Source organism: Cebidichthys violaceus, unplaced genomic scaffold, assembly GCF_023349555.1.
Source record: "Cebidichthys violaceus isolate CVI_PGR_0920_01 unplaced genomic scaffold, fCebVio1.0.p SCAF_41, whole genome shotgun sequence".
Taxonomy (NCBI): domain Eukaryota; kingdom Metazoa; phylum Chordata; class Actinopteri; order Perciformes; family Stichaeidae; genus Cebidichthys; species Cebidichthys violaceus.
Genome location: NW_027176606.1, coordinates 1,398,745 through 1,424,842, shown reverse-complemented (window position 1 = coordinate 1,424,842; position 26,098 = coordinate 1,398,745). Strand labels below are relative to the sequence as shown.

Below are 26,098 nucleotides of genomic sequence, written 5' to 3'. Positions count from 1 at the left end.
ACAATCAGTTACACCGTTCACCCTGCTGTGACGTGTCAACATGGCTGCTGTGAAAAGGGTCTAAAGTCTCAAATTTGCATTTAATAGTCTCACAAATAATAAAAAGAATTAAACAATGTTAATGGAAAATTGACATTATGGAAGGAAAGTCTGAGAATATTGAATGAAACTGAATATTCTGAATTAACAGACAGTTTCTGTGTATGAAATCATCACACATTTTATTCACCGATACATATAGTAGACATTCATTACTTTACTTCCAACTGAGATTTGGGTTATTTATGAGTCATCGTCTTGCATCATGACTGACAGGTATCCTATTGCATGACTGTTCATTTATGCATATATAAAATGTGACATGATGCATTGAAACATTGCAGTGCACAAGTCATGGATACTATATTTATCCATTTTAATGTGCACTAATTGAAATACATTTCATATACTACTTTACTTATAACACTTATAATGCTATTAGTAAATAGCACATATCTTACAAAAAACAAGCAAGCTTTGAGAAGCTCATTTCTCAAAACAAAGAGGACCAAGAACAGACCCCTGTGGGACACCTATTCAAACTAAACGACCAGGGTTCTACCAGAGATAACGACAGAACCATTCAATGAACTGTTCATCTAGGCTACAAGGATGGTTCTCTTTATTTCAAATATTACATTTATATACACATTATAATATAGTAAAAAGGGAGTTCATTTTTGGAAACATCCCATGCGAGTGTTCATTCCTTATTCTCGATTTGTTTTCAATAATTTATGCATGTCTTTTCGGAGACCTTCATTTCATTTGATTCGTTTTTAAATTGAATGAGCTGCAACAATATATACAATATCTTTATAAACATATAGACGAGTGACAAATTAAAGGAAAAACCTTGATAAACGGCTGGAGATACCAAATGCAGATACTTCTATAGGACTGTAATACATGACACAATCAGTCTGTAGCTGATCTCTACTACTAGTTCAGAGACATTCTCTTTGGGTCTGGGTGTGTCTTGTATCGTTTTCTGTTCCAGGTTGTGGCTCTTGCCTGTAAGCATCACAGGGGTCCTCCACTCTTCCTCTCTCTTTGCTTTCACTGGCAGCTGTAGCCGAGTGTGGCCGACTAGGATGGCATCGACATCCTGAAGACAATCTTGAATGCAAGTATCTGCTTTGGTGATATCTTCCATCATTGCCTATAAGAGCTCTTGCGCTGAACGTTCTACACATTTTCTTTATGTTCAAATATTATAGAGGTTATTTTTTAACCCTCTGCTGGTACCAATTACACAAATATTTTTTTTTCTTACTTATTAAGTTTGTGTGGCTTAATTTAATGTCCATCCCTTTAATTTCCAGATTCATTGGCAGTAGAAAGTGAGCACGTTCTGCTGGTTTCCTCGTATCAACACCGCTGGACAGTGGAGGCCACAGGTCAGAGTATCCAGCCAGGCCATGTACAGAGCGCTGGTGCAGTCTCTGTGTGGCACAGGAAGGCTCCTGGGGGGGAAAAAAACATGACATTTACATGAACATAACAAAACTGCACAACAAGAATGAAGACTCTTATGTGACTGCTGAAAATGTTGCAAAAGGCAAATTAGTGCACGCTGTGGTTTGCAGTGAACCCAAAGACTCCTCGTCTTTCCCATCTCTTTCTCTTATCTGAATCACACTGCCATGGAAACACTCATGGTCTGGTGGCTTTTTGTGTCTGGTTTTGCATCCCGGTGGACATCAGACAGTGTGTGGTATTCACCTCCTCATGCTGATAGAGAGCTGCGTACATGTTTTACCATCTGTATATTATCTACATATGACAAAACCTGAAGACTAAACTTAGAAATAACAAGATCAAAGTTATTCAAAATCTTAATGGGATTATTCGAGCTGAATAAAAGCATTTAACCCTGAATGATAACAGGAATATTTGTAATACATATAAAATATGTCTTCCATGTAACAAATGCTGTACATTAATAAAGACACATGTCCTTATATCTGCTCACAGCTGCATTATAGTGTACTATAAAACCGTTAATACATGTTACTGTAGTGCTTATAAATGCTAAATTGTATCTTATTTCTTTAAATCATTTAAATGGGGAGCATCTCCAAATGATCGCAGAAATACTGACTAGTTAGAAGTCAGAGGGGCAGAGAAACGGCAGTATGTCATTGGTATTAATATGCACAATTTGCAGGACATGTAATGAGTTTGGATATTCTCATTGATCATAACTGAACTGATCATGTGAACTGTGTACTCACACGAGCACGAGAGCAGCGTGTTGTGAATTCCTCCGGATGATCTCATTCAGCCTCACTTTTCTCTCAGACTGTGAAGGGGGGGAAATTTGTTTATTCACACCGACAGAATCAGATCACAAGGATAGATATATACACACACACACACACACACACACACACACACACACACACACACACACACACACACACACACACACACACACATTTTTATACATACATACATACATACATATTTTTATCTATACATACATATATATATATTTTTATATGTATTTATTTTTTTAATTGCTCCCAATTTACACAAAAACAAGGACAACAAAGTTGAACAAATGAAGGTAAAAAAAGACAGTCCTATTATGTAAACATATATTATGTATATATAAATATAGTATACATAAATATATTGACACCAATGACAACAGCAACAGTATGTACGTAATGTACGTACACACACACACACACACACACACATATACACACCTTTAGTTTGAAGGCCTCAAACTCTTTGTCCGATATTTTCCATGGGGTTCTTTGTCTCAGTTCCTGAACCGAGACGCCTTCCTGCTGTTCATCGTGTAGCCTGAAGGGGGCGACACTGTCCACAAACCTACTGAGGCTTAGAGGCGGCAAGAGCAAAAGGACAGAAGTCAGCAAGCAATGAAGGATGGAGATAAAGTCAGAAATGAATGTATTATTTTAAAACTAAACATTTTTTATGTGACTATAGCATTTGTTTGGGAGCGGAGCAATCCATGCTTGTCATCTTGAAAAGCAACACTTTTTGGTGCCAGAGTCAAAACAAATTAAATACTGCACATGATGCATTTCATTTTTTGTAATTCGATTGTTTGAAATAAAGCTAAACCCAAAACAGCGAGGACAATAGCCTTTTATTACAGACTGATCCCCTAATGTATAAGTGCAAATGTTCAGATGTCAGTGAATGTTATGACAGCGACTGCGAGGGTTTTATGGACATACTTTTTGCCGTTGGGATGCCTCTCGCTGTCCGTCATGACTGTAACGTTGTTAAAATCCAAGCGAAACCTCTTCAGCAGAGCGATCATCCTAAAAGAAACAACAAAGTGTCAGCGCACAAACACAACACATTGATCTATGTGTACACGATCGTGTCCTAATCTGAATTTTTTTCAATGCATTGCACAAAATACCCCATAAATCTATCAGATTACAATCTGCAGCAATCAACCTGCATGAAAAAACGTATTAATATAAATACAAAAATAGGGTTTAAATGATTTTAAAAAAAAAGATACACTATAAATGAAGATCAAAGTCCTTACTGGACTGCAGACCAACAGGTGATTTATTCCAAAATTTGACACACAAGATATGAAGTTTTACTTTTTTTCCAACATCACATGACTGGATATAGAGTTGTGATGTTTATTTTATATTTTTTTATTTAGTTTAGGAAAAGTGAAGGCATGACCCAGACCTTATTTTCTTTGTTCATTGTTGGTACACATCTGGGCAGAAAAGCTACCTTGTGTTCACCAGAAACTCGTGGGAAAGGTTGACTTATTATTATTATCATTCGCTTATCCAAGGAGGTCAAACAGGGAAAACCTACTCGTTGCGGCCTTCCTCCATGTTTTGTTCATCTCCTACGATGAAGACCCTGATCTTACTGCGGTGCCAGCGTTTCCTCCTGGTGAGCAGGTAGGGAACCAGCAGAGTTAGACCTTCAAAGGAGAAGAAGTGGGATTGGTTATCTACACATGTTGACAACGTGTCATCTTGTGTGCTGCGCTTGCTTCGTCAGATCTCACCTCCATCGTCAGCTATCCAGTAGACGTCGATGGTCTTCTTCCCCTGGTCGTTCTGAAACGCTGTCTTGTTCTGATCACTGTCGCCTCTATCGGAGATGCCGTCCACTGTAACAGAAAGGAGGAGGAAGAGTGAGGCGAGGGGGCAATAATCATGATGACTCCGAGTCGTAAAACAAAGCAATAATGCACTCTGAGATGTTCCAATATTATAAAATACTGCAGTATATGGACCTGATATATCACCCGATTTCCTCTCAGGAGAATACTGGTCGTCATTTTCAACAGATTCATCCGGCTCAAAGCCCTGGTTCACTGGAGGAGAGGCAATACATTCCTCATCATTGTCTTTATTTTTTATATTGTACAAATATACGTCGTTGTTGGAAAAGCATGCAGAGAAAATAAAAAGACGAAGAGACTATGAAGTCTGGATATGAAACCTTCAAAATCAAACTGGTCAGAGATATCCAGCCCGTCCATCATCCTCAAGATGCACAAACAGTAGTTGGCGTCAAAGGTATCGCTGGAGAAAAGAGAGGAGAAGGAAGTTAAAATGGAAATGGGGATGCAAATTAATAACAATTATTCTTACTGCACCTATAGAGGCTGGATTTTAGCTTAGCAACAATGAATTTTCAAATAGTGCAATATTTCCTCACACTGTAGAGAGCTATGTAATCTTTCACAGCCAGTAAAACCGAGAGAGTCAGCTGCTTGATTTAAATCTGTCCCTTTAACTACACTTACTATATGGTGTTGATATAATCTTCAATGCTTTCAGGTGAACTGTCCCTCCAGTTGGTCTTGAAGCCCAGGACCAGAGTGTTAGGCTTCAGCTTGCCAAGACCAGAAGCCTTAAAAAAAAAAACACAAGAAAAATAATATTCAATGTTTAAAAAAAAATACAAATAAAAAACACAAAAAAGACAAAGATATTATGCAGGATGATCAAATATTTGTAGCACTTTGCACCCAATAGATGGCGTGTCCTAAAAAACAAATGAGAAGACATAAAGGGAAAAAAGACGATGATGGAACTTGTCGTCCTCTTGATCCGAATTTGAAGTCGGATAAACTCAGTTAATGTGCTTTGTGACGAATGAAGCTGAAGCCATTTCCCACGGATTTAAAACCGCATGCAGATGTCTCACCTGCAGCAAGTGTCGCGCTCCAACTCTGAGGCTGTCGGCAGTGAACGGAGTGTAAAAGGAGCGCACCTTCCTCCTGTTCATCCACTTCACCAACAAATCGGTGGTGTCCTGCGGCCGAGTTTGCCCGTCCTGCTCCTAGAGGAGTCGGGAACTCAATTAAGTCTTTTACATGATATAATAATAATGAAAGACATATAAAAACAAGCTAACATGACCAGTAAAACATTTTGGAGGAAAAGCTCCTGTACGGATGTTGAGGATTGGATGGTTTCTTTAACATAAAGGATATGCATCATCTCTCATATATCACTGACCATGATTATGTCTCCACAGATCATGAGGCTTATGTGTTTGGTGAAGGAGCCGACAAAGTCCACCAGTGCCGGTCGCTGGTTTGGTGGCCCGGTCAGGACGAGGCATTGTGGTCTGACGGAGCACAGATCAGACTCCAGTTCAAAGATGGATGAGACAAATACCGCAGACGTATATGCGTGTGATAGGAGGATTACCGATGCATGATATGACACTCACCTAAAATTCTTGACGTGATCCTCGACACCAGACAAAGATACGGAGTACGACAAAGCCATGTTGTATGTACCGGCCTGCACTGACGAACCCCAGTTCACCTCTGAGGACACCAAAAACACACACACACACAAGTGAGGTTTTTAAGGAAGAGCAGAGAGTGGTTGTTGCTTTGTAGAACATACAGTCTGTTTTGAACTTACTGGGCTTTTTGTAGTAGATGTATCCAAAGAGCAAGAAGATGATGCCGAAGGTGATGAGCGCCGCCCACCAGGTGAACATGATCATCAGCGCCACAGAGACCGCAGCTCCAAACAAAGCTGTCCATTTACTGTAGTAGTGAAACGACGGCCTCCAACCTAAAGGGGGGGGCAACAATATGAAATATGACTTTCGAGTGGCGCAAGGTGACCTCTCACATGACCTGACTCTGTGCAGTATGGCAACCGGAACAAAAATGTCCGTTTCTAGTCAATTTGCATTTTAAAAAACCATGTTGACAATTATTTTTTCATACTTCATTGTGCAATGGAGGGAGATTTGTTTTATGCTTTCGCAAATTGCGACCACATACAGGAGGACATCCTGGTGTTTTTATGCATGCTGCACTTGACATAATAAGTATTGGAGTAAACTTAATCTTTTTCTGGCATACTGAGTATGGGTATTGGAACGCATCTTGCGTCTCAAAGTACAGGAAGCAAAGTTTTAAGTAAAAGCGCCCTGGTGTACACTGACCATGAAGTGCTGGAGAGCATGGATAAGTCAAAGTGTTGGACTGTGTGGACTTTATTTCCCGCTTCCTGCAGATAGTCGATGTTGGTTTCTTTTAACCACGACCGCAATGTTTCCGTAAACCTAAATCTTGGCCTTAGCGGCGACTGGACAATTCCCATGGGTCGTTTTTGGAAGGCAATGACAAACGGGTAACTCACCGGGGGAGTTGGTGATTGAAGCGTAAAAGCAGCTGAAGTTGATGAGGCTGTAGGAACACAGGAAAAAGTTGGAGATCAAGGCTGCGATGGTGTTCAGCTCAGCTGGAACGATGAAGGAGGGAGAAATGAAAAACGCATTACACATCCAGAGCGAGATGAAGGTCATCAAACTTATGAAAATTCTCCTTAATTAAATATTTAATCATTATAACAAGAACAAAAATTGCACCCACCAATGAGAATGAAAGCCACAGCAATGAGGTAGCAGAGTACATAGGCCCGGAGTGGCTCCTCATTTTTCCCATAACCCTTTGCAAAGAATCCAATGTACGGGTAGATCTTGTCTCTGCATAGACACTGGCAGAGAAGGCAAACAATAGAAGCTCAATAATTGTTTGTCAATTCTTGTTTCATTGCTATCTTCGATTACAGAATTGTATAATTTGTGTACGTAAAAGTGCAATTCAGAACAAAGGCTTGGTTTCTCACCTGAAAGACTTTAGGGGCGGAGACGAGGAAGCCGAGGGCAGACGACAAGCTGGCTGCAAAGACACCAGCAGTGATGAGGTAGGAGAAAGCTGAAACTTGGCTCAGTACCTGGTTGGAATAGTATTAACATTATCATATTTTATATAACTATTTGTGAATAGAGATTGAAAACGGGCTTATTTTATAAAGCCAGTCTCACACCAGAGTTAGAAAAAGTTAGTTATATTTTGATTCTGTGACAGGAACTTGATACCTTTGTATTGTTGGCCAGACCATATGCACAAGACTGTGACTGGATGCATTTTGTGAAGTTCCAGCCCATGTTACATCCCAGACCCACACAGCCGTCGGTGATGTTTCCAGGCAGAATGTCACTCATGTTACCGGAGGCGTCCCGCAACACACACGACCCTGGAGGAGGATGAAGATGTAAACATCATAGTCCTGATGTAATGTTATATTTTAGACGCCGTTCATCAAGAATAAAAGGAATGTACTCAAACAGGATGTTTTAATGGTTAAACCGAGATCAAACCTGGGAACTTTGATGATTTTGTGGGAGGTGTTTGCTTGGCCATAGGGACTTTATATTAGCACCATTATGAGTTAAGAAAAGGTTTAACGGGTGTAGTGTGATGTCATGAAATGTTTATGTTGGAGAAAAATAACTTTTAGAATGATCTGTTCTTATTGTTTAACATACAAGGCTCCATGAAGTCTGTGGCTCCTGTGTGAACTCTCTTCACACTTGTTATCTCAGATGTTCCTTGTTTGGCAGTCACTGTGACCTTCTGTAAGGGACAATTGTATATCTTACTATACGTCAAGATGACATTTGCTTGTGCGGAAGGGGAGAAGAACGACTTCAAGACATGTCACGTAGCTTTATGCAAATGATTCTGCCAGCGCACTTGTGTGTTATCCACAGTATAAATATCAGAGACTGGGATAATGACTTTTACATTGGCCTCTAGTGAATTTCTCTAACAGTTTATGTCATTAAATCTGTCATATCTTTGCTTTTAAGTCCATTAACACCCCCACGAACATGCGGTACCTAACTTAAAACTTAAAAAAACGTGATTAGAATTTATTATAATCGTCATTTACGTTAGATTCATAGATGAAATTTGACCTCTGCATTTTACCCATCCCAGCATTTTAGGAGCAGTTGGCTCCTGTGAAGCGCCTGGGGAGCGATTACGGGTTCTTTGTCTTGCTCAAGGATACTTCGGCACAGGACACATTTAGCAGCCAGGGATCAAACCACCAACCTACCAGACGACCCCCTCTCCTCCCAAACTACCTAGCACCTCAAATAATCTCCACCAGTTCAGACAATTAAATCAAACCAATTCAAAATGAAAGCATGTTGATATAGCTTACCAACAGTTACAGGGATAATTATATAGCTGATTGTAGTCCAGAAAATGGCCATGAGGGTGCCTTTGGGGATAGCAGTAGCAGGGTCCTGCAAAAGGAAATCGCACACAGGTCAATATTTTGTCGGTGGCTGTGATGTAAAGTATCTGCATTCTTTCTCTTCATACTTTGAGGTCTCCAGAGATGTTGGCCCCAGACAGGATGCCAATGGCGGACGGGAAGAAAATGGCAAACATCTGGAAAAAGTTGTCTTCAGGTCTTCTCCAGTCTGGCATCAGGTTTGATATGAAGATATCGCCTGGTGACATGCAGCAAAAAAAACACTCTACTGTTCTCTGATAAACTTAAAAAAGATATATACTTTAAAACTTGCAATGACACAATGTATTAAAAAGGCAGTGTGTCCCGAGAAGCCTGAACATACTACGGTATCCAAAGATGCCCAGGGCTTGTTTCTCTTGAGTGGTGGGTAAGAATGTGCCCACCAAGAAGTTGGCAAACGAAACCAAGATAACTATAAAGAACAAAATCTGGGCCTGAGACACAGAGACAAATGAGAGAGAAGGAGAAAACAAATATGAGTAAAAAGGTAGTCAGCGAATAAAGTGAGATGCGTCAGGATTTGCTCACCTTGGACTCCCATTCCATTCCAGCCAATGAAATGACCAGAAGAACAGTCACTGTGATCACGCCCACAATGCGGACGTCATTGATCGAATCGACCATGACAACACCAAACTCCTACATTAAAACAACCAAATTATTCACATAAACACAAGAAACCAAACATGAAATGTATGCATGTTGATTCAATTTTGGGTAAACTTTCTGGGGATTTGCATATCACTTAAAATGTTTTTGAGTTCATGCTTATATTAATATACTCATTGATTAATTTCAGGTTGTCAAATTCTCCTGGACCATGGTGGCCAAACTACGACTAGTGGTCCAACTGCAGCCCACTGCACGTTTCTAAATGGCCCACTGTGAATTATTACCTGCAACAAATCACGGACCACCTCTGCAAAGCCAACGGTGTTGAGTGCACAGGCCAGGGCGTTGGCGAAGGAAAACACAACTCCAATGGGACCACCAATTTCAGGGCCCAGAGAGCGGGAGATCATGAAATACGCCCCACCTGAAAATGATGTTCAATCAAAAAAATAAGTTACACAGAGACATGGTTATCATAGATTACTGTAGATCAGTAGTTTGTGAAAAATAGAAGTGTATCACACATCTAGCACATGAACAAATGTTTATACACTGGATAAAACCAAACTGCAAGCATCCTTATGTCGGATGTTTTCAAACCTTAGCACTCTTCAAGTGCATGACTTTGAGACAGAGCATATGATGTGACTGACCTGAGGTCACCCTCCCGTTGGTGGCGATGGCAGAGATGGAGAGGGCAGTTACTGAGGTCACCATCACAGACATCAGGACAATAAGCCAGGTCAACACTGAGATGAGACAAATTAAGTTATTCATCATTACTATCAGGTTTGAGGTTTCATGTTGCTCCATCATTGCCAAAGAAAGGCCTGTTTCTGCTACTTTTCTGCCTCTGCATGACCAGATGGATGTACTTTACATACATGCACCCCCTCAACTATAGAAGCTTTAGATATTGTATGACATGGAATTGCCATAAAACAGGAAGTATGTAAGCAGGCCGGTAGGCTCTTTCAGTGTCTGTTGGTTGTAGCGTTTTGTGAGGTGGAAAACAAGTACTGTAAGTAATGTACATGAAAGAGGTTGTGAATCAGTTAGAGTCATCACTGACCACAGAAAAAACAACTTCAGGGTTTTACCCTGCATTGAGATAAAACGCTATACCAGCAATGTGCACACACCATTCTCATGCAACATAATGCGTTAAGGTAAACCAACTAAAGTCATATAAGAGGGCGAGCAAGGCGCAATGGACTGTTACAGCCACAAAACAGAGTGAAAGGGACTAATGTATGGAGGGATGAATGAACTCACAAATGCCGGCCTGAGATGTGATCCACGAGAGGCGGAGAAACAGGATGACTCCCCAAATATTCAGCATGCAACGAACCTGTGACGAAAGTACGATAAAAACAGCCGAGTAAAATATTTGTTAAGATATGTCAAGTGTTATGTAGCCTACACGCAAATACAAGTTTGCTCACCATGACTCCAGTCACCCAGCCAAATCTAACAGGACCTTTCTCCTTCGCTTGTGATTCTGGAGCACTGCCAACTTCTGAGTCTGTATTGGGGACCTCTATATCCGCCTCCAACTCCTGAGAAAAATACATTTTATACAATGAAAAACATAAAATAGCCTGACGATAATGATGGTGTGAGTGGAAATGTATTCATAGCAATGGTCTGCTAAGTTAGATGATAAGAGATGGAAAATGTACCTCAAATGTCCTGCGGAGAAACTCAAGAGATGGGCGGCTCCTCGAGTTACAGTTTGGCAGTGTGCTGGCATAATGCTCCAGCTGTGGCACCAGGTCTAGCGTGCTGTAGACGGAAGACCGCCGCAGCTCCATCCTGGAGCCCTGTTGCTCTGATGCACTGTTGAATAAGAGGGGTTGTTTTAAAAAAAAAAAAAATATATATATATATATATATATATATATATATATATATATATATATATATATATGAAATAACTTCATAATATGAAAAAATAACAGCAAACATTGCAGTAAATATTGAAAGTAATTTGCAATTGTCATGAGCTGCAGTCCCTTAAATGGCCACTAGATTCTGCTAGATGCTGAGAAATTCTTTTGATGTGACAGAAAAAGCTTTGCTGGCATACAAATACTATATTTATGACTTTGGGACAGCAAAAACTTTAAAATCAATTAATTAATTTATCACTTTTGCGTTTACTTTCATTTTGTCGGTTTCATTTGAGTTGAGTTGTAGTTTAAGAAACTAAGACAATGACTTAAATATGGAATAAAGGATATGACAGTTTTGCCAAGGTGGTCTCTAATTTAAAGAAAAACCTTGAAATTTGATTTGTAAAGTGAAAATGGACACGACAGTAAACATCACGAACCTTGAATCCGTGTCCGAGACGACAATGGTTGGAGGAATTTGGAGGTTACCATCTCTGACTTGATCCGGGGCCAACCCGTCACGTTTGGATGTTAATTGCCCCATCGGCACGTCTCACTGATTCATGTGCAACAGAATGGGTAAAAAGGGCTGACAATACAATGAACAAATTATGAGAAAACTTGTTTTTACAGAAATGATGGTCCTAAGAGATGCTACCTTGGTCCTCAACCAGTGACCACGTCTTTAACTAACTGTTACTAAGTCATATTGGTCTCACTTGGTCCCAACTGAGGTGGTTTTAGTTAAATCTTGACAGGACTGATAGGTCACGCAGAAGTCAGAAGTGTTGTTGAGTCTCTTGGTAACTCATGGAGGCAAAGAAAAGGTAAGCCGATGGGTTTATTCCATTTGTATTCATTGTTTGTTTGTTTTTAAAAACACGTTCATACTCCCAACTCGTCAAATACCACTGCATGGTCAGTGGCCCTGAGCTTATTACCATCTAGGTACTTCTCAACAATTTTTGACGTGTCATGGATGGCGTGTCTTCTCAAAATAAACTTCTGTGTGCAGGAAAAGTGTCGTTTTTGTAGGTTAACTTTGTTTTTAAGTTTGTTTTTGCAACAAAACTACTTGGTCAGTTTGTTGTGTAGCTGGAAGGACACTAACAGCAGTCTGCAGGGTGAAAGTCCTGCGTTGAGTGACTCGAGTGACATCAATTGAGGCAATTTGTCAGACTTTGTGCAGGAGCAACAAAGGGCTTTATAGAATTATTTTCATATATGCAGCAAGAACTGTAAAAAGACTGATGTGTAAATTAGTGTTCAGCGTAGCTTTAAATACACTGTAGGTGGAGACTAGATGGTCCATTTAAGCTCGTACATGTTTTATTTCACTGATGCTGATTCATCCTGTTCAATGAACTCTTTCTCGTTTGACTAATTACTGATGAAGTATAAGTCTTGAATGCGCAGCAGTATGTGGGTGTCTTCTTTTCTACTAGATACTGAGCTCATCTATGAGGCACCTGCATAAGAAATGGGGAATGTGCAAGTCTTTAATAATCTGCGAGACAACTGTTGACAAAAGATCATGACATTGTTGAGGGTTATATTATGTAAAATGTCCTTGTATGCATTTCTTTCAAGTAAGACAAAGATACATTGTTATAAATTGTTGCAAATATACAAGATAATATATATTTTTCATAATATTGTAATAACCTATAAATGTAATAACCTTATAATGATATAAGTCGGCATCTGGTTTTATTTTGATCTAAATTAATGCATATGCATTCATTGATTGATAAGTTAAACAGTGAAAAAATGTAATAAACTCACAACAATAACTGAAAGTGTATTAAATCATAATACAACTTTAAATATGATTAAGCCTTTAAATGATACTGACATATGAAAACATTTAATTAGTATGCTTTTTAGAAGAAAATAAGTTTACAGTACTCACGCAGGTTATTTCTATTCCAGACGAATAAGCTGTTGTCAATGGATGAAATATGCTCCTTTGACTTCTCACTGCGACTCTTTACATTTATACCTTCACAGAGGGGACATCCCCTCCCAGCTTACCTCACCTTCCTCCCATCCCCCCCACCCCCACCACACACACACACACACACACACACACACACACACACACACACACCACTAAAAGAAATGGAAGATATCACAAAAGGTCATTTTGTTCTATTCTGATGTCTTACTTCATGAAATATAGCATGACTCAACTTACAATGAAGATAACATCTTTTCAACTTGAAACAAACCTTCAAACAAATTGGTTCACACACACTCATCTTTACATTATTTTTCAGTGTCTGTTGTCAATATATTTTTTCCAACCCATAACCAGGTAGCCTCATATTTTTATGTTTTCCTTATCTCGTTTCTGGTAGTTGTTTTCTGAGAAAAATACATCTCAGTGAGTGTGTTTCCATGTTTCTGGCAGCAGCAACGGCAAAGTTTGTAGTAAACAGAAGATCAAGGGGGTGGTTAAAGATAGACACAGCTGAGCAGACTGCAAAAAGAAAAATGTACTATTTACTGTAAACTCATAACAAACACGATCTTTGATTTTTCTTTGATTTTCTTGAAAGCACACGGCAAAAATATCACATTGTTGTGGTTTAGCACAACAATGTTGACAACAAAACACCAACACAACAAATAATTCCCTATTTAACTTCGCAACATTTAGATGACATGAATAAGACATAAAAAAGTAATTTTTATAAAAATCTCTTCAATGATCTGGCATCAGCATGTCCTGACACCAACATCTAAATGTATGCAGATGACACTGTAATTTACTTGCATGGTAGCAAAATGGGACAAGTTGCAAATTAACTCACTAACTCCATGGTTCATGTAACTGCATGGTTAGAGCAATGCTGTTAACAACTAAATGTATCCAAAACAGTATGGATGTTTTTTACCAAAATAAACTCTGGTAGTGTAGAGCCGGATGTTTTTGTATCTGGGGAGAGGGTACAGGTTGTATCTGACTACAAATATCTTGGAGTACTTTTTGATTCCAAATTATCATTCAAATCTCAGATGAAAAAGTTCTGTAACCGGGTCAAATTTAATTTATCAAATTTCAGGTTCACACAAAACTACATGTCAACAGAGGCAGCTAAGACATATATGCTTTCTATGGTTGTTTCCCATATTACTTACTGTTTAACAACCTGGTCACAGGCTAGCACCACTAGAAGCATTGTATACAAATATAATAAACTCAAAAATCTGTTCTTTCTCATCATTGCCCTATACTAAAAAAATATAACTTGTTTAGTTGGGAGAACATGATTAAATATGTGCATGTCTGTCTCATGTACAAGATTATACATGACTTGACCTCTCCTCCACTCAGTTTGTTATCACAAGAACAACTGGATATCGGCTCACAAGAGGTGCATCAAGAGGGGATTGCATTATCCCACTCAGGAAAAGTGCTTTCAGTCAGTCTGCATTTTCAGTACAAGCTGCACTAGAATGGAACTCCATCCCAGTGACCATTAGAGAACTACAAACATACAGTTCATTTAAAGCTCAACTAAGTCTTTTATTGTTGTTGAGCTGTGTCTGACTGATTTATATATTTCACATACTCTGATTTATATATTTCACATACTCTGCACGCTTTTATGTTTTGTGCCTCTGACATGGATGTTTTTTAGTGTCTAACAATTGCAGCATAATATTGTCTTTAGTCCATGTTTATATTTAACATCCCTCATTTTATTTGCTTGTGTGTGTTGAATTTGAGAGCCTCTGTGTTGCATGTCTTGTTAGTACACAATGTTTGCGAGTCTCCTGAATGATGATACTACGTATATTCATATTCTCACTTTTGTCATTGTTTGTGCACGCATTGCAAAGCATCAATATTGTATAACCTTTTAAATTTAATCTGTTTTTAAGTTTATTTTGTAACATCTGCCTTTTGGGACTACATATGAAAAATAGCCTCTTGGCTAACTCTGGCGCATTTACAGAAATGTTTTTATTAATGTGCACTGTCCCTTATCAAATAAACCAATAAATACAATTTAAAAATAATGTCTTATTCTTTTCAGTTATTCTGAAAAACAAAATTGTATTTTATTCCAATTTGTTCCAGATAAATGTTTTTGAGTAATTAAAAAAAAAAAATTACAAGAACTTCAAAAACATCTATTTTTAAATACAATACTAATCCTGAATGACAGTGAATATTTTCAATCACCCTGAGATGAGGCAACAGCTGGGCGGAAGAGTTTGTTTCCTGACTCAAGCTACGTTTTCTCAAAATTGTTGACTGGAGATGACCTAGTAATGTGTGTATGTCAACATAGAAACTCCGGGTACTCCTGGCAATGTTATGTCAAAACAGACTTTTAGACTCCATACTGACTTCCTTATTTAAGGTAAGAAACTTCTTGCAGTGTATTTGTCATATTACCCAGCTATTATTAAACCTGCACTCTACATGTTCACAATGCCATTGTACCTTGGTCAAAGTCACTTGTTACACCCACACGGGAAGAGGAATCACTAAAGTAGGCGTCTACGCAGAGGCCTTGGGATATTAAGTGAAGACTCCACTTAAAATAATTACTGTGTGACGCTCGTGTGTAATGTTACCTGTCATTATTGGCAAAATCAGATAGAACTCTATATATATCTACCTCTATGAGACCCTTCAAACGCTCAGGGTTGTGTAACAGAGGGACGTTTGAAAGGTGTCTGACTCGTCCGTGACCTCCGTGAACTTGGAGAGCGTCCGTCATAATGACGACGCTTGTAGTTCACTTTGTAGGTGAGGTCACATTAAGAGAGCATTAAAAAAGAAAAGACACCTCAGGGTTCACAAGGGCGATGTATAAGGGTCTGATGACAAATTAAATAGGTGGAATGACGTGATGATGTGCGTGTGGACTTCCCAAGAATGCAACGTTCATACGGTTCCTCCCTTGGCTCTCCCTTTTTAGCCCTCTGACAGGAAACGTGCAGTCGTCTGCATCGTCGCAGGTACAGCGACACTTTATGGAGACCAAAAAGGACGAGGAATGAGAAGGGGTAGAGATGGAGAAAGTAAAACCGGATGTGAATGATGTTGGGGTGAAAAGGAACCCCACGAACTCTCCACCAAAACCAAAAACACGATGCAGCAGATACAGAATCAATCAAGCAGACACTAAAGCATGTCGCCCTCTTCACAATCCCCCTTAAACCCTCAACAAGGACCCAGATCTCTTCTCTTGCATTATTCCCAGCATAACGTCTCCGGGGAAGAAATTAGAGGCTAAATAAGAGGGAGGTGTTACAGGGGCTTCAGTGACAGATGATAATAATGGTGGAAACGGGTGCCTTGTGGAGACGTCTTCTTACTTTAAAGTTACCGTGGGGAACTTTGAGCTGGATATGAAACGGTTTCAATTGAATTCTGATGCCTTTATATGACCTATATCAATACATTACACAATCAGTGAGAGGATCGGCTATTTCTGTACAGGTTTTCTAAAAAGCTGGAGAGCTCAGCGTCCGGCAGCAGCGTTTCCTTTATTGCCTCAATGCTCCGCCAGGGGACAACACCGATCACCGGGCTGCTGGAGACCCAGGCAGTCTTTTTTTTAAAAAGATATGGGAAGCCGGTATCTGCTTTAAACAAAAGTTCACATTAGATCTCCAATGGAACTTTTGTTACAGGTGAACAGTTGATATTGTTGGTGCAGCATTCCTGCCAGTTCTTCTGCATAGGATTTGAAAATATGCCACTTTGGCTCCATCTGGTGATGCAAAGAAGAACGACCCTGTCCTCACGAAATCCTCTCCCTATTTCTCATTTCTGGTTGTGGAAATGACAGGATCTCCTTATATTTCCTAACATTGTAAGTGCTATACTTTTGGGATTTTGAGTTGAAATAGAGTAATTGGGATTCAGAAATGGAGAAGAATAGAGCTGCTGCTAGTTTATTGTTTGTGCCAAACACATTTTTTCATTTAACTAAAGAAATAGTGAAAAATGTCATAATCACATCAGGTAACAAGGTAATGGTAATATCCTCCCATAGCTTGTCGAAAAAACCTCAAGATATTCAGTTTACATTCAACTTAAATGTTTAGAGAAAAGCAAATATTTCCATTTGGGAAACTAGATCCAGTCCTTTCCAAAAAGCAATTAATCGACCGACATGTCAGCTTTACTCTTCTCATACACATAAACTGTAGTTAAAGGGCCAGGCAGACTGTTTTAACTGGGTGAACGACACCATCTTTTCAATGACAGGGAAAACAGTGAAGATGCGAAAAGATGAACACACTGCAGGAGATCTGGTTTCCCATCAACCCAACAAGCTGAGGGGGCAGGTTTGACTCACCCATAGCTGCAGGGTTAGGTCTGCATCCTGGAAGCGACTTCTGCTGCTTCTGCTCAGACCTTCTCCTCCTTTTTTTATTTTTTATCTTTTATTGAGGCAGTTCAGGTTTGGTTTAATGGGTAAAAAAAGGTGTCAAAGTTCTAAATTTGCAAATTGTCACACAGTCCAAAAAAATAAAAAACCCATTCAGGGTCGTCTCGGTGGGACACAGCTCATCTCCTCATGCTGATCCTGGCACCTCAGGTGTTTTCCATCAGTCGCTAATTATGTGTGGTGTCAGTGATACTCACCTTCACACACTCCTACTTAGCAAACTAAAAGACTTTTTCTTTTTCAACAACGAACTGAGAATTCGTCCCATATCCAACAACTGGCCATCCAGCACGATTATGCAACACCCGGCTTGATGTTTTGAAAGTTCACAGTTCAAAAACGTGACTTTAGGCGGAGCTGTTGGGCACTATAACAAAGTCAGAGATGAATCAAACATCAGTCACCATCCTCACTATCCACACATTTTCGTTGGGGCAATAAAATTGTATTTCCTGTCATCTGCTCCCAGTCTGTGTCGATTTGTCTCTGTATGTCTGGGAGCGACTACCTGACATGCTGCGACAAAAGGAACTACTTTTCTGCTGGGCGTCTGGATGGTGAGGTCTTTGTTGGTAACTGACAACGGCCAACACCTGGATGCTACACTCCTGAGGAGAACATCTGGTTTAACACTAAAGGATTTGTCAAGTTAAGTGGTCCTCCATCCATCCAACTGTTTACTTGATGGGCGGGTTATATGTGGCGGGAGGGTCTTTAGCAAACACTGCAAGGGATACAAAGTGGGTGCATCGCTGTGGGAGCTATCATGCCTCATCCATACACCGATCTGGCAGCTTCCTGAAGTCTTTTGTCATTTAAGCACCGGTTGATTCTTTTGTCTGGCTCAAGAAATCCCAAGGAGCTGTCGTTTATAAAAACTAAAATAATGAATGAGATGTTGTTGAAGGAACCCTAATGCACAGCTTGAGGTGGGGGCTTCAGGGCAACCAGATCTATGTTGATTACAATTGGCACATCAGAGACATTGAGTCTGAGAAGAGGAGTCTGAGACAAGTCTGAGCAGTTTCGAGCTTGAGTCAAGGCACATCAAGGTAGGCTTGCACGTTGGGGGGGGGGACGTACGTCTTGAGTCTGATCTCATCATGACGTCATACGAAACCCTGCGACACAAACCAGGGGCTTTTGAGATTGAAAGACGTGGGCAGGAAGGACGCGAGGGGGTCGGATGCAATTGGTTGCACCATGGGAAATGTAGGACGTCAAATTAAATGAATTGACGTTTGTGTAAATTCCAAGAACGCAAAATATATTTGTACTCTGTTCGCTCTCCAACACTTCAGTTTAACCACTTCAATCCTAAATGATGCTCAATGACGTCAGGCAAGCCACAACGAGTGCTCTCGCAACAGTTTTGTCCTATTTATCTGTTCACAAACAGCTTCCTGTCATCAGTGATAGAAGTTGATTACAGTACTACTTCTTGCATTCTCTTTTGTATTATAAACTAATAAAGACGTCGCTCTAAAGCCATTAGCTTAATTGCTTTTCTGCCCAACAGGTTTACAATCTTTTACCATTTATTTCATCTCCAAGTCTTCCATTTAGAACTCCAAATTGGCAAAGTCTTTAAGGAGGAATAACACAAAGCGGTGATATCTGAACTGCAATAGAGCGTTTGATCTCCCAAAATCATGTAACGTTATCAATTCAGCAATGAGACATATAGCTAGAAATATAAATGCTAAACAGAGTCGCAAGGAAATGAGGCAAACAATAGTTCATGACATCTGAGTTCTGAGTGATCACTGATTGAATCGTTGCTGATGTTTGAGGAACTATAATTTAAGAAATGTATCTATTTGATACCTTTCTTAAAACGTTTTCCTGATCAGCTGCTTCTTCCTTCATGGTTGTACTTTGTCTTTTGGTACTCCTTCAGACACAAACTAATTAGAAAATCCAATGAAGTATCATTACAACAAATTACTTTTTCTTCAACATCACCTCATAAAAATGTTGTTTTTCCGTCATTTCACATTGTACATACAACTATGCCAACAACTCTTCAACTCCACATCAAACTCTTCTATTCTGCTGGGCTTAAACACAGTCCAGTGGGGCGTCATTTAAGCCTTCAAAGGACTAATTCCCTTTTAGAAAAGAGGAGGCTCGCTTGATATTCAATCAGGTCCACCAGGTGGCAGAGTATGTAAAATTCACTAATTAAAATCCTTAAACCACATCTCGTGGGTTTCTTCAGCAGGCAGATTGGGTTTATTCGTTGTTATCATCTGACCACAGGATGAAATTTCAATCAAGTATAGTTGTACATGTTGTGGGGATGGTGAACCGTCCGTCTGGCAGAAAGCATCAAAGACACCACACAGTGTTTTGTTGCTATACTGCTGACTATAGGCGTAGTCAGGTGTCCTGTAAAATCCAAAGGTCTTCAGTGCCCTTACCCGATGCAATGACCTGGCCTGTAAACATGAGATTGAATCATTTGTCAACATTTTTTTTCAATAAAAAAAGATAGGAGGACATCTCCCTAGCGATGATTAAGGGTCAGCAGATAGAGGTTGTCCAGTCGTACAAATACCTTGTTGTCTACATGGACAGTAAATTAAACACTGATGCTGTATTCAAGAAGGATCGGTCAAGATTCTTCTTCTTGAGAAAGGTTTGATCCTTTGATATCAGCGCACACATATCACAAAACGTCTTTATGTTTTTTTAGCAAGGAAGCTAGTGTCCTTTTTTATGGTTTCCTAGGTCAAAAATGGACCTTGGAGCTTGAGATTCATGGTCCTATACGAGGACAGTGTGTGGTTGTGTAACATTCTTATTAAACATTTTTGACAGCACCAAACCTCTTGGTTGCTACAGCTGCTACGGAGCCGCCAGCACTTCGTCGTCGTCCTGTACTTGGATGTCGTCATGCTCGGATCTCTTGATGTGACCCTCCAGCTTTAGGTATCCTGTCAATTTTGCTCAGTGATTCTTCAAGCTTTTGAGACTAACTCTGACTCTAACTTGGCCGTTTAAAGTCAGGGGTTGTGAAATCGTGGTCAGAGATGATGCAGGTAAGAGCGAAGGGAAGGATGCGTTGGGGAACTGTTTCATATGCAATGATCTGTTCATGCGGCTGAACATTGCGTAAGTGAAAAGGACAACTTTGTTTTGCAAGCCATGTACATCATGTACTCGTTTGGACCTCTTGTGAAAAATACACTGCAGCGGAAATTCAATATTTAGAAAGCTTTATTAAGTTAACAAATGTTGTCTTTTGTTTTTGAAATGTAAAAGCACATCTAGAATATATTTGATAATTTACATATCCAAATACAGGTTATTATTATGTAAATAATTAGCGAGTTTTTGAATGTAAAAGAGACATAAAATATACAAACAAATGATTGGAACACTGCTTTGAATTGAAAAACAAGCAAACACAAGGACGAATGTTTTCTGGGCGACGGTTTTACCTGTGATCAGGCCATGCTAGCTCTGTGAGGCTATATACTTAGGAATAGTGGTGCTTTGAGCTAACTGCACCATCTTACTTTCACGTGTTAGCATGCTTGATAATTACCACTAGACACAAAGTAAAGCTGAGGCTGATGGGAACTTCGCTAGTACTGCAGGTATTTGGTCATGAACATTAACGTGTGTACCAAATTTCACGCCAATCAATCCGATAGTTGCCGAGGCACTTCACTTAAAAAAACACAAATGGCAACCTCATTGTGGCGCTCCGGCAAAAGTCTGGATCACCGAAGCCTTAGGGATTCATCCTCTGGGGAACATGAATGTGTGTACAAAATAAGTGCAAGATCTATTTAATAGATGTTTTTTTCTTTATATTTCATTGGATAAGTGAAAACTTTGACCCTCTGGTTGTAAAGTCATTATGATTCATCTTCTGGGGACCATGAGTCTGTGTCTAATCATTTAATTAAGAAAAGTAGTCCAGGGAAGATTGGGTTTGGAGCTGAAGCGCTACACTTTCTGCTGAACACCGGTCAGAGTCTTGAGTTCAGGCTCGTCGACCTCTTTGCCTGCCACACTGCTGCTCCGGTCCTTGCTCTTGCTTTTGAACGGCCTCCCCAGTTTTGTCGACAGCGTGTTCAGGACGGTGTTCTCGTCCGCCGCGGAGCCGCTGCGGCCGCTGCGGGTGAAGATGGACGTGCTCCGGCTCTCCGAGTTGGTGGCCTCGAAGAGCTTGCCCATGAAGCTGAGGCCGGCCTGGCGGATGTGGGAGCTGCCGGCGAACACGTAGAGAATGGGGTTGACAGCACTGCTGAAGTACGCAAAGGCCGTGACGTTGGGACGGGCTGCGAGGGCCGCATTGATCACTGACTTGTTGCCCTGTGACAGACCCACCACCTGGAGGATGGAGAGGGAGGTTAGAAGAAGGGAGGAAACAGCAAAACTAGTGCAAAGAAAGAAAGGTCTCCCCAAAAAACAATGAGGCTGGTGAAATTACCAGTTCGGAGACATACAGAGCCATGTCATTTCCTCTCTAAGAAAGAGTACTGGTCACTTCCTGCAGCATGTTTCACACCAAAGGCTACGAGGAAAGGGGAGGACATACGCCCTTTGAGTCACTTGATGACTTTTAATGTGAAATATCTGTGCAGGAAGTGTTGACTTTCATTGTGTCACAGCAAAGTACAACCAGCTGCAGATTAACAGTGAATGAGAACGGCATGTGTTGTTTGTCGATGTTGCATTCGCAACAGACACCATCAACAGAGTCTTAAAATATCATATTTATAAAACCGTAAAATTAGGGGAATTCGGGGGGGGGGGGGGGGGGCGGGGTTGAATAAAGGTCATTGTTGTTGACTAAAACATATATATCAATATTAAGACATCAAGTAAGCAGCACTGAAACGATGGAAAATATTAAATGGAAAATGTGTCAGTAGTTTGGTTGACTGATGGCGATAATTGACAGTCACACTGTCCAAAATGAATATTTTAACAGGGTTTTTGGTAGTTCTAAAGACGGTAATGTGTCCGTGAATTTACCTGTCATAACTGTTTAGGGTTAACAGAGCTGTTAATGCTGAAATCATTTCGCTAACTTTAGTGTTTTAACGTCCTGTTATTGTAGCATTTCACCTCAAAAACACCACATTATCTGAATAGTTGCACGTTTGGCATCTAATCAATCCCTTTTTCAGCCCTAGTAGGTCAAACTTCCATCAACAAAAAGCCGAACACGATCACCTCTATGATGTTGACGATGTGATAGGGCAGCCAGAACACTGCGAAGGCGCAGATGATCAGCAGGATGAGGCGGCTGCCTTGCGCTCTGCGCTGGAACTTGGCGTTTTGCAGACGGCAGACGACGGAGGAGTAGCAGGTGTTGATGAGGGAGAACGGCACCAGGCAGCCCATGATGGTCTCAAAGAGGTACTGGAAGACCCGGTGGCCCACGCTGCCCCAGTGGTACGGTATGCAATATGTGATGTTGTTGGTTGGCTTTCTCAGATTACTTCAGTAGAGGAGGAAGAAACACACAAATAGAAAGTGAATGGGACAGTAGATGTACTGGAACACTGTAACAGATATGTGAGACCAACAAGAAAAAAAATGTGTAGTGTCTCTGAAGATTTAAGCCCACAAGAGGAACCTTGCCTCTAGATTTGAAGGTTTTCTAGCTCACTGTCTGTCTGTTTTGGTAGTTTGCATCCATTTCATTTGCAAACTCCACCTAACAGCAGAACAGCCTTGATTGGATTTGACCTGGAAGTAAAGTGTGATCGTGTTAGACCACACCTACATCCGTTTGCTCACTCAGCTTTCGCATTTGCGTCGCAGACTTTTAGCAATGAAGAGGCTAAAATCACAAACGGACAGATATGGGCATGTTCTACTGAAGCCTGTTGTACCAAAGTGTTGGCAACTCTTCACATTTGCAAGAGCCCTACCGAATTGTTTTGTTGTTCATAAACTTCCATTTTCAGGCTGTTTGTCTGCTAAACGGCAGCCTTAAAACACCGGCTTTGAAAATGTAATTAAATTAAATAAATTCCATTGAGAAACAAAATAGAAATTGTCATCTTCAAGTCTTTTTTAAATTATTATTTGCTAATATTCTCCAGCAGTGCAAGAAAATCATATTAATAAATACATCTTTATTGTCTACTATTACATTTTTCAACTGTTTAGTATTTATGCTATTTTTATTTTTTTTTACTATTTTTTTGTTCTGGTGCCTCCTGTTATTGCCCTGTCATCTTTTTCTGCCATAAGACTGCGAATATCTTATCATCTATAATCCATAAAGATCTGAATTGTCGGTAAATGTCTCCAAAGGACACCTAAGTTAACACTAAAAACGACAGCTTTAACACAAAATAAAAAAGTCAACAGAGGTCAATTAACTTTACTTGACTTCAGTTCCCCTCTCCTTTGCAGCAGCCATTAAAACCCCAACATAACAGACCCAGAAAGGACATTTTCGTCTCACCTGCGGTAGAAAGGCATCGGCAGGGACAAGACGAACGCCAGCACCCAGACCACCAGCAGCAGAGACAGCAGGGAGCGCTTGGTTCTCATTCTCTGCGACAGAAAGGGCCTCGTCACGGCCAGCCAGCGGTCCATGCTCATCAGGCAGATGAGGTAGATGGACACGTACATGTTCACATTCGACAGGTAATGCACCAGCTTGCACGCTGCCGAGCCAAACTCCCAGCCGCGGCCTCCGGCCAGGTAGCGCAGGAAGAAGGGGGCGCTGAGCAGCACGAAGGCGTCCGCCAGAGCCAGATTCAGCACCAACAAGCAGGTCACCGAGCGCTTCTTCACCCGGCAGCACACTGACCACACCACAAACAGGTTCCCGGGGAAGCCCAGCACAAACGCCAGGGTCAGGATGGCGATGCCGACCTGGGCGCCGACGGACAGAGGAGGGGAGGCCGGCTGGGTGGCGGTGGTGATATTGGATGCCATCGGGGTAAAAGCCTCTTCTGAAGAAATCTGAGTTTGGCTTCGACAACTGTGAAACTGACACAACCTTTCAACGGACAAAAGAGGCAGGAAACAGGATGTGTTATATTACGGTGTTTGAGGTGTGAATGTGTGTCAATACTGCGAAATATTGCACAATACATTTTGATGTCTCGATACAAGATGATTCTGGAAAGCGGTAATCATCATAAGAGAGGTCAAAGGCCAGGAGCTGCCTCATCGCAGATATTAGGGCTTGAAAGTGTATTGCTTTATTTCTTTCTCTTTTTAAAGGTCTAAGCTCTAAGAAGACAGAGGAGCATTGTTTTACCATAACCATGCTAATGAAAAATAAAAGCTTTTACCTATTTTTACCCATCTTATACCTCATTAAGTGTGCTGAAAGACAGATTATATTCAATTTCTTGCATGTTGTGCTTTTTTTGCCATTTTTAGCTTCAATAAGTCCAAGAAATAAGGGGAAAGCTGATGCATTTTCTTTCTTTATTTTTGAAGCTCTCATCAGAACTTGCTGAAATGTTCAAATTCAAAACATCCCATGTTTCCTAAAACCAGCCAGCACCTCGTTGCATTTTCCCTCCGACTGTCCAAATAAACCGGAGAATGCTTTGATCTTATGACGGCGCACAATGAATTATTAGGAAATCTATTATCTAAATAATACTGGATTTGTAGGACCAGACCATGTCTGACCTATGGTACTTAAATGCCCCTTAGGTTACACATAAAATCTATATTTAAATCTGGTCAGTTATTAAAACTTGTGTAATAGTTCTGTTTTATACCACGCGGTGACTAAGACGTGGAAAAGACTGAAGAAGCGCAAACATTGTAAACACCTTTATCGCAAGTCGTCTAATCTCTAAACACAGGTTCCACAGAAAGCTGCAGTCATCGTGTTACAAAACGAAAATGTAATTCACAAATGAAATTGAGATTTTTGCATTTTTTTTATAAAAAAAATCAGGAATCCAACTGCTGAATGTTCCAGATGAAGTTTTGGAAATGATACAAGCTTTGCTCTTAGGATGCTTTAATAAATATAATTTACATACTGACCTTCAACTGCTGATCTCTCTTTATTTCTTTAAGGCGACAACAGTAACTCCACTCCGAAAAGGTTACCAGTGTCCATCTATTTTGCAGCTTGCCTGATCTACTGTCGACTCCCGGGCTTCTCTCTTTGCTTTGAGGACTGGGTGTGGAGATTAATACAAAAAAAAAAGTACATGTCTTGAGTAAGAGGGTTCATGTTAGGGGAAACCCATGACCACAGGAAGCTCACTTGGTTGCGACGTCGGCGTTGTTCCTCCTACACATTTTATTTTATTATTGCAGATCAGTGCACTAAATACATGATTTTTTATGGGGGAAAATACAGCTTATTGGCACATACATTTAGTGTTGCATTAAGGAAGAGAACATTGTGGATGTGATAGAGAGCCACACAGTGTTGTGAAACTGATGGTATCATTTCTCAGCACAGGAGATCGTAATGAATAAGTGAGTGGGATGTGGGGGGGGGTGGGGGGCGGGGGGGGGGGGGGGGGGGGGGGGGGGGGGGGGGGGGTAT

The 26,098-nt window shown here is 40.5% G+C and overlaps 2 protein-coding genes across 2 annotated transcripts; both read right to left on the bottom strand.

The window, feature by feature from the left end:
- Positions 1-1,366: 1,366 nt before the first annotated feature.
- On the bottom strand, positions 1,367-11,708 carry LOC137885863 (solute carrier family 12 member 3-like). The gene is made up of 27 exons (XM_068728169.1): positions 11,605-11,708; positions 10,952-11,108; positions 10,715-10,828; positions 10,545-10,620; positions 9,923-10,018; positions 9,554-9,693; positions 9,186-9,293; positions 8,980-9,091; positions 8,723-8,853; positions 8,559-8,643; positions 7,426-7,583; positions 7,173-7,280; positions 6,917-7,040; positions 6,684-6,785; positions 5,952-6,107; positions 5,752-5,851; positions 5,535-5,646; positions 5,221-5,355; positions 4,817-4,923; positions 4,489-4,592; positions 4,313-4,381; positions 4,070-4,174; positions 3,871-3,982; positions 3,258-3,344; positions 2,757-2,892; positions 2,277-2,344; positions 1,367-1,505 (listed from the first exon to the last, which is right to left on the bottom strand). Exons 1-27 carry the CDS (start codon positions 11,706-11,708, stop codon positions 1,367-1,369), a joined length of 3,045 nt encoding a protein of 1,014 aa, XP_068584270.1.
- A 9,082-nt stretch (positions 11,709-20,790) lies between these two features.
- On the bottom strand, positions 20,791-26,049 carry ltb4r (leukotriene B4 receptor). The gene is made up of 4 exons (XM_068728392.1): positions 25,585-26,049; positions 24,029-24,571; positions 22,783-23,050; positions 20,791-21,933 (listed from the first exon to the last, which is right to left on the bottom strand). The coding sequence occupies exons 2-4, from the start codon at positions 24,505-24,507 to the stop codon at positions 21,547-21,549; spliced, it is 1,134 nt and encodes a 377-aa protein (XP_068584493.1). The 5' UTR covers positions 24,508-24,571; positions 25,585-26,049; the 3' UTR covers positions 20,791-21,546.
- Positions 26,050-26,098: the final 49 nt, after the last annotated feature.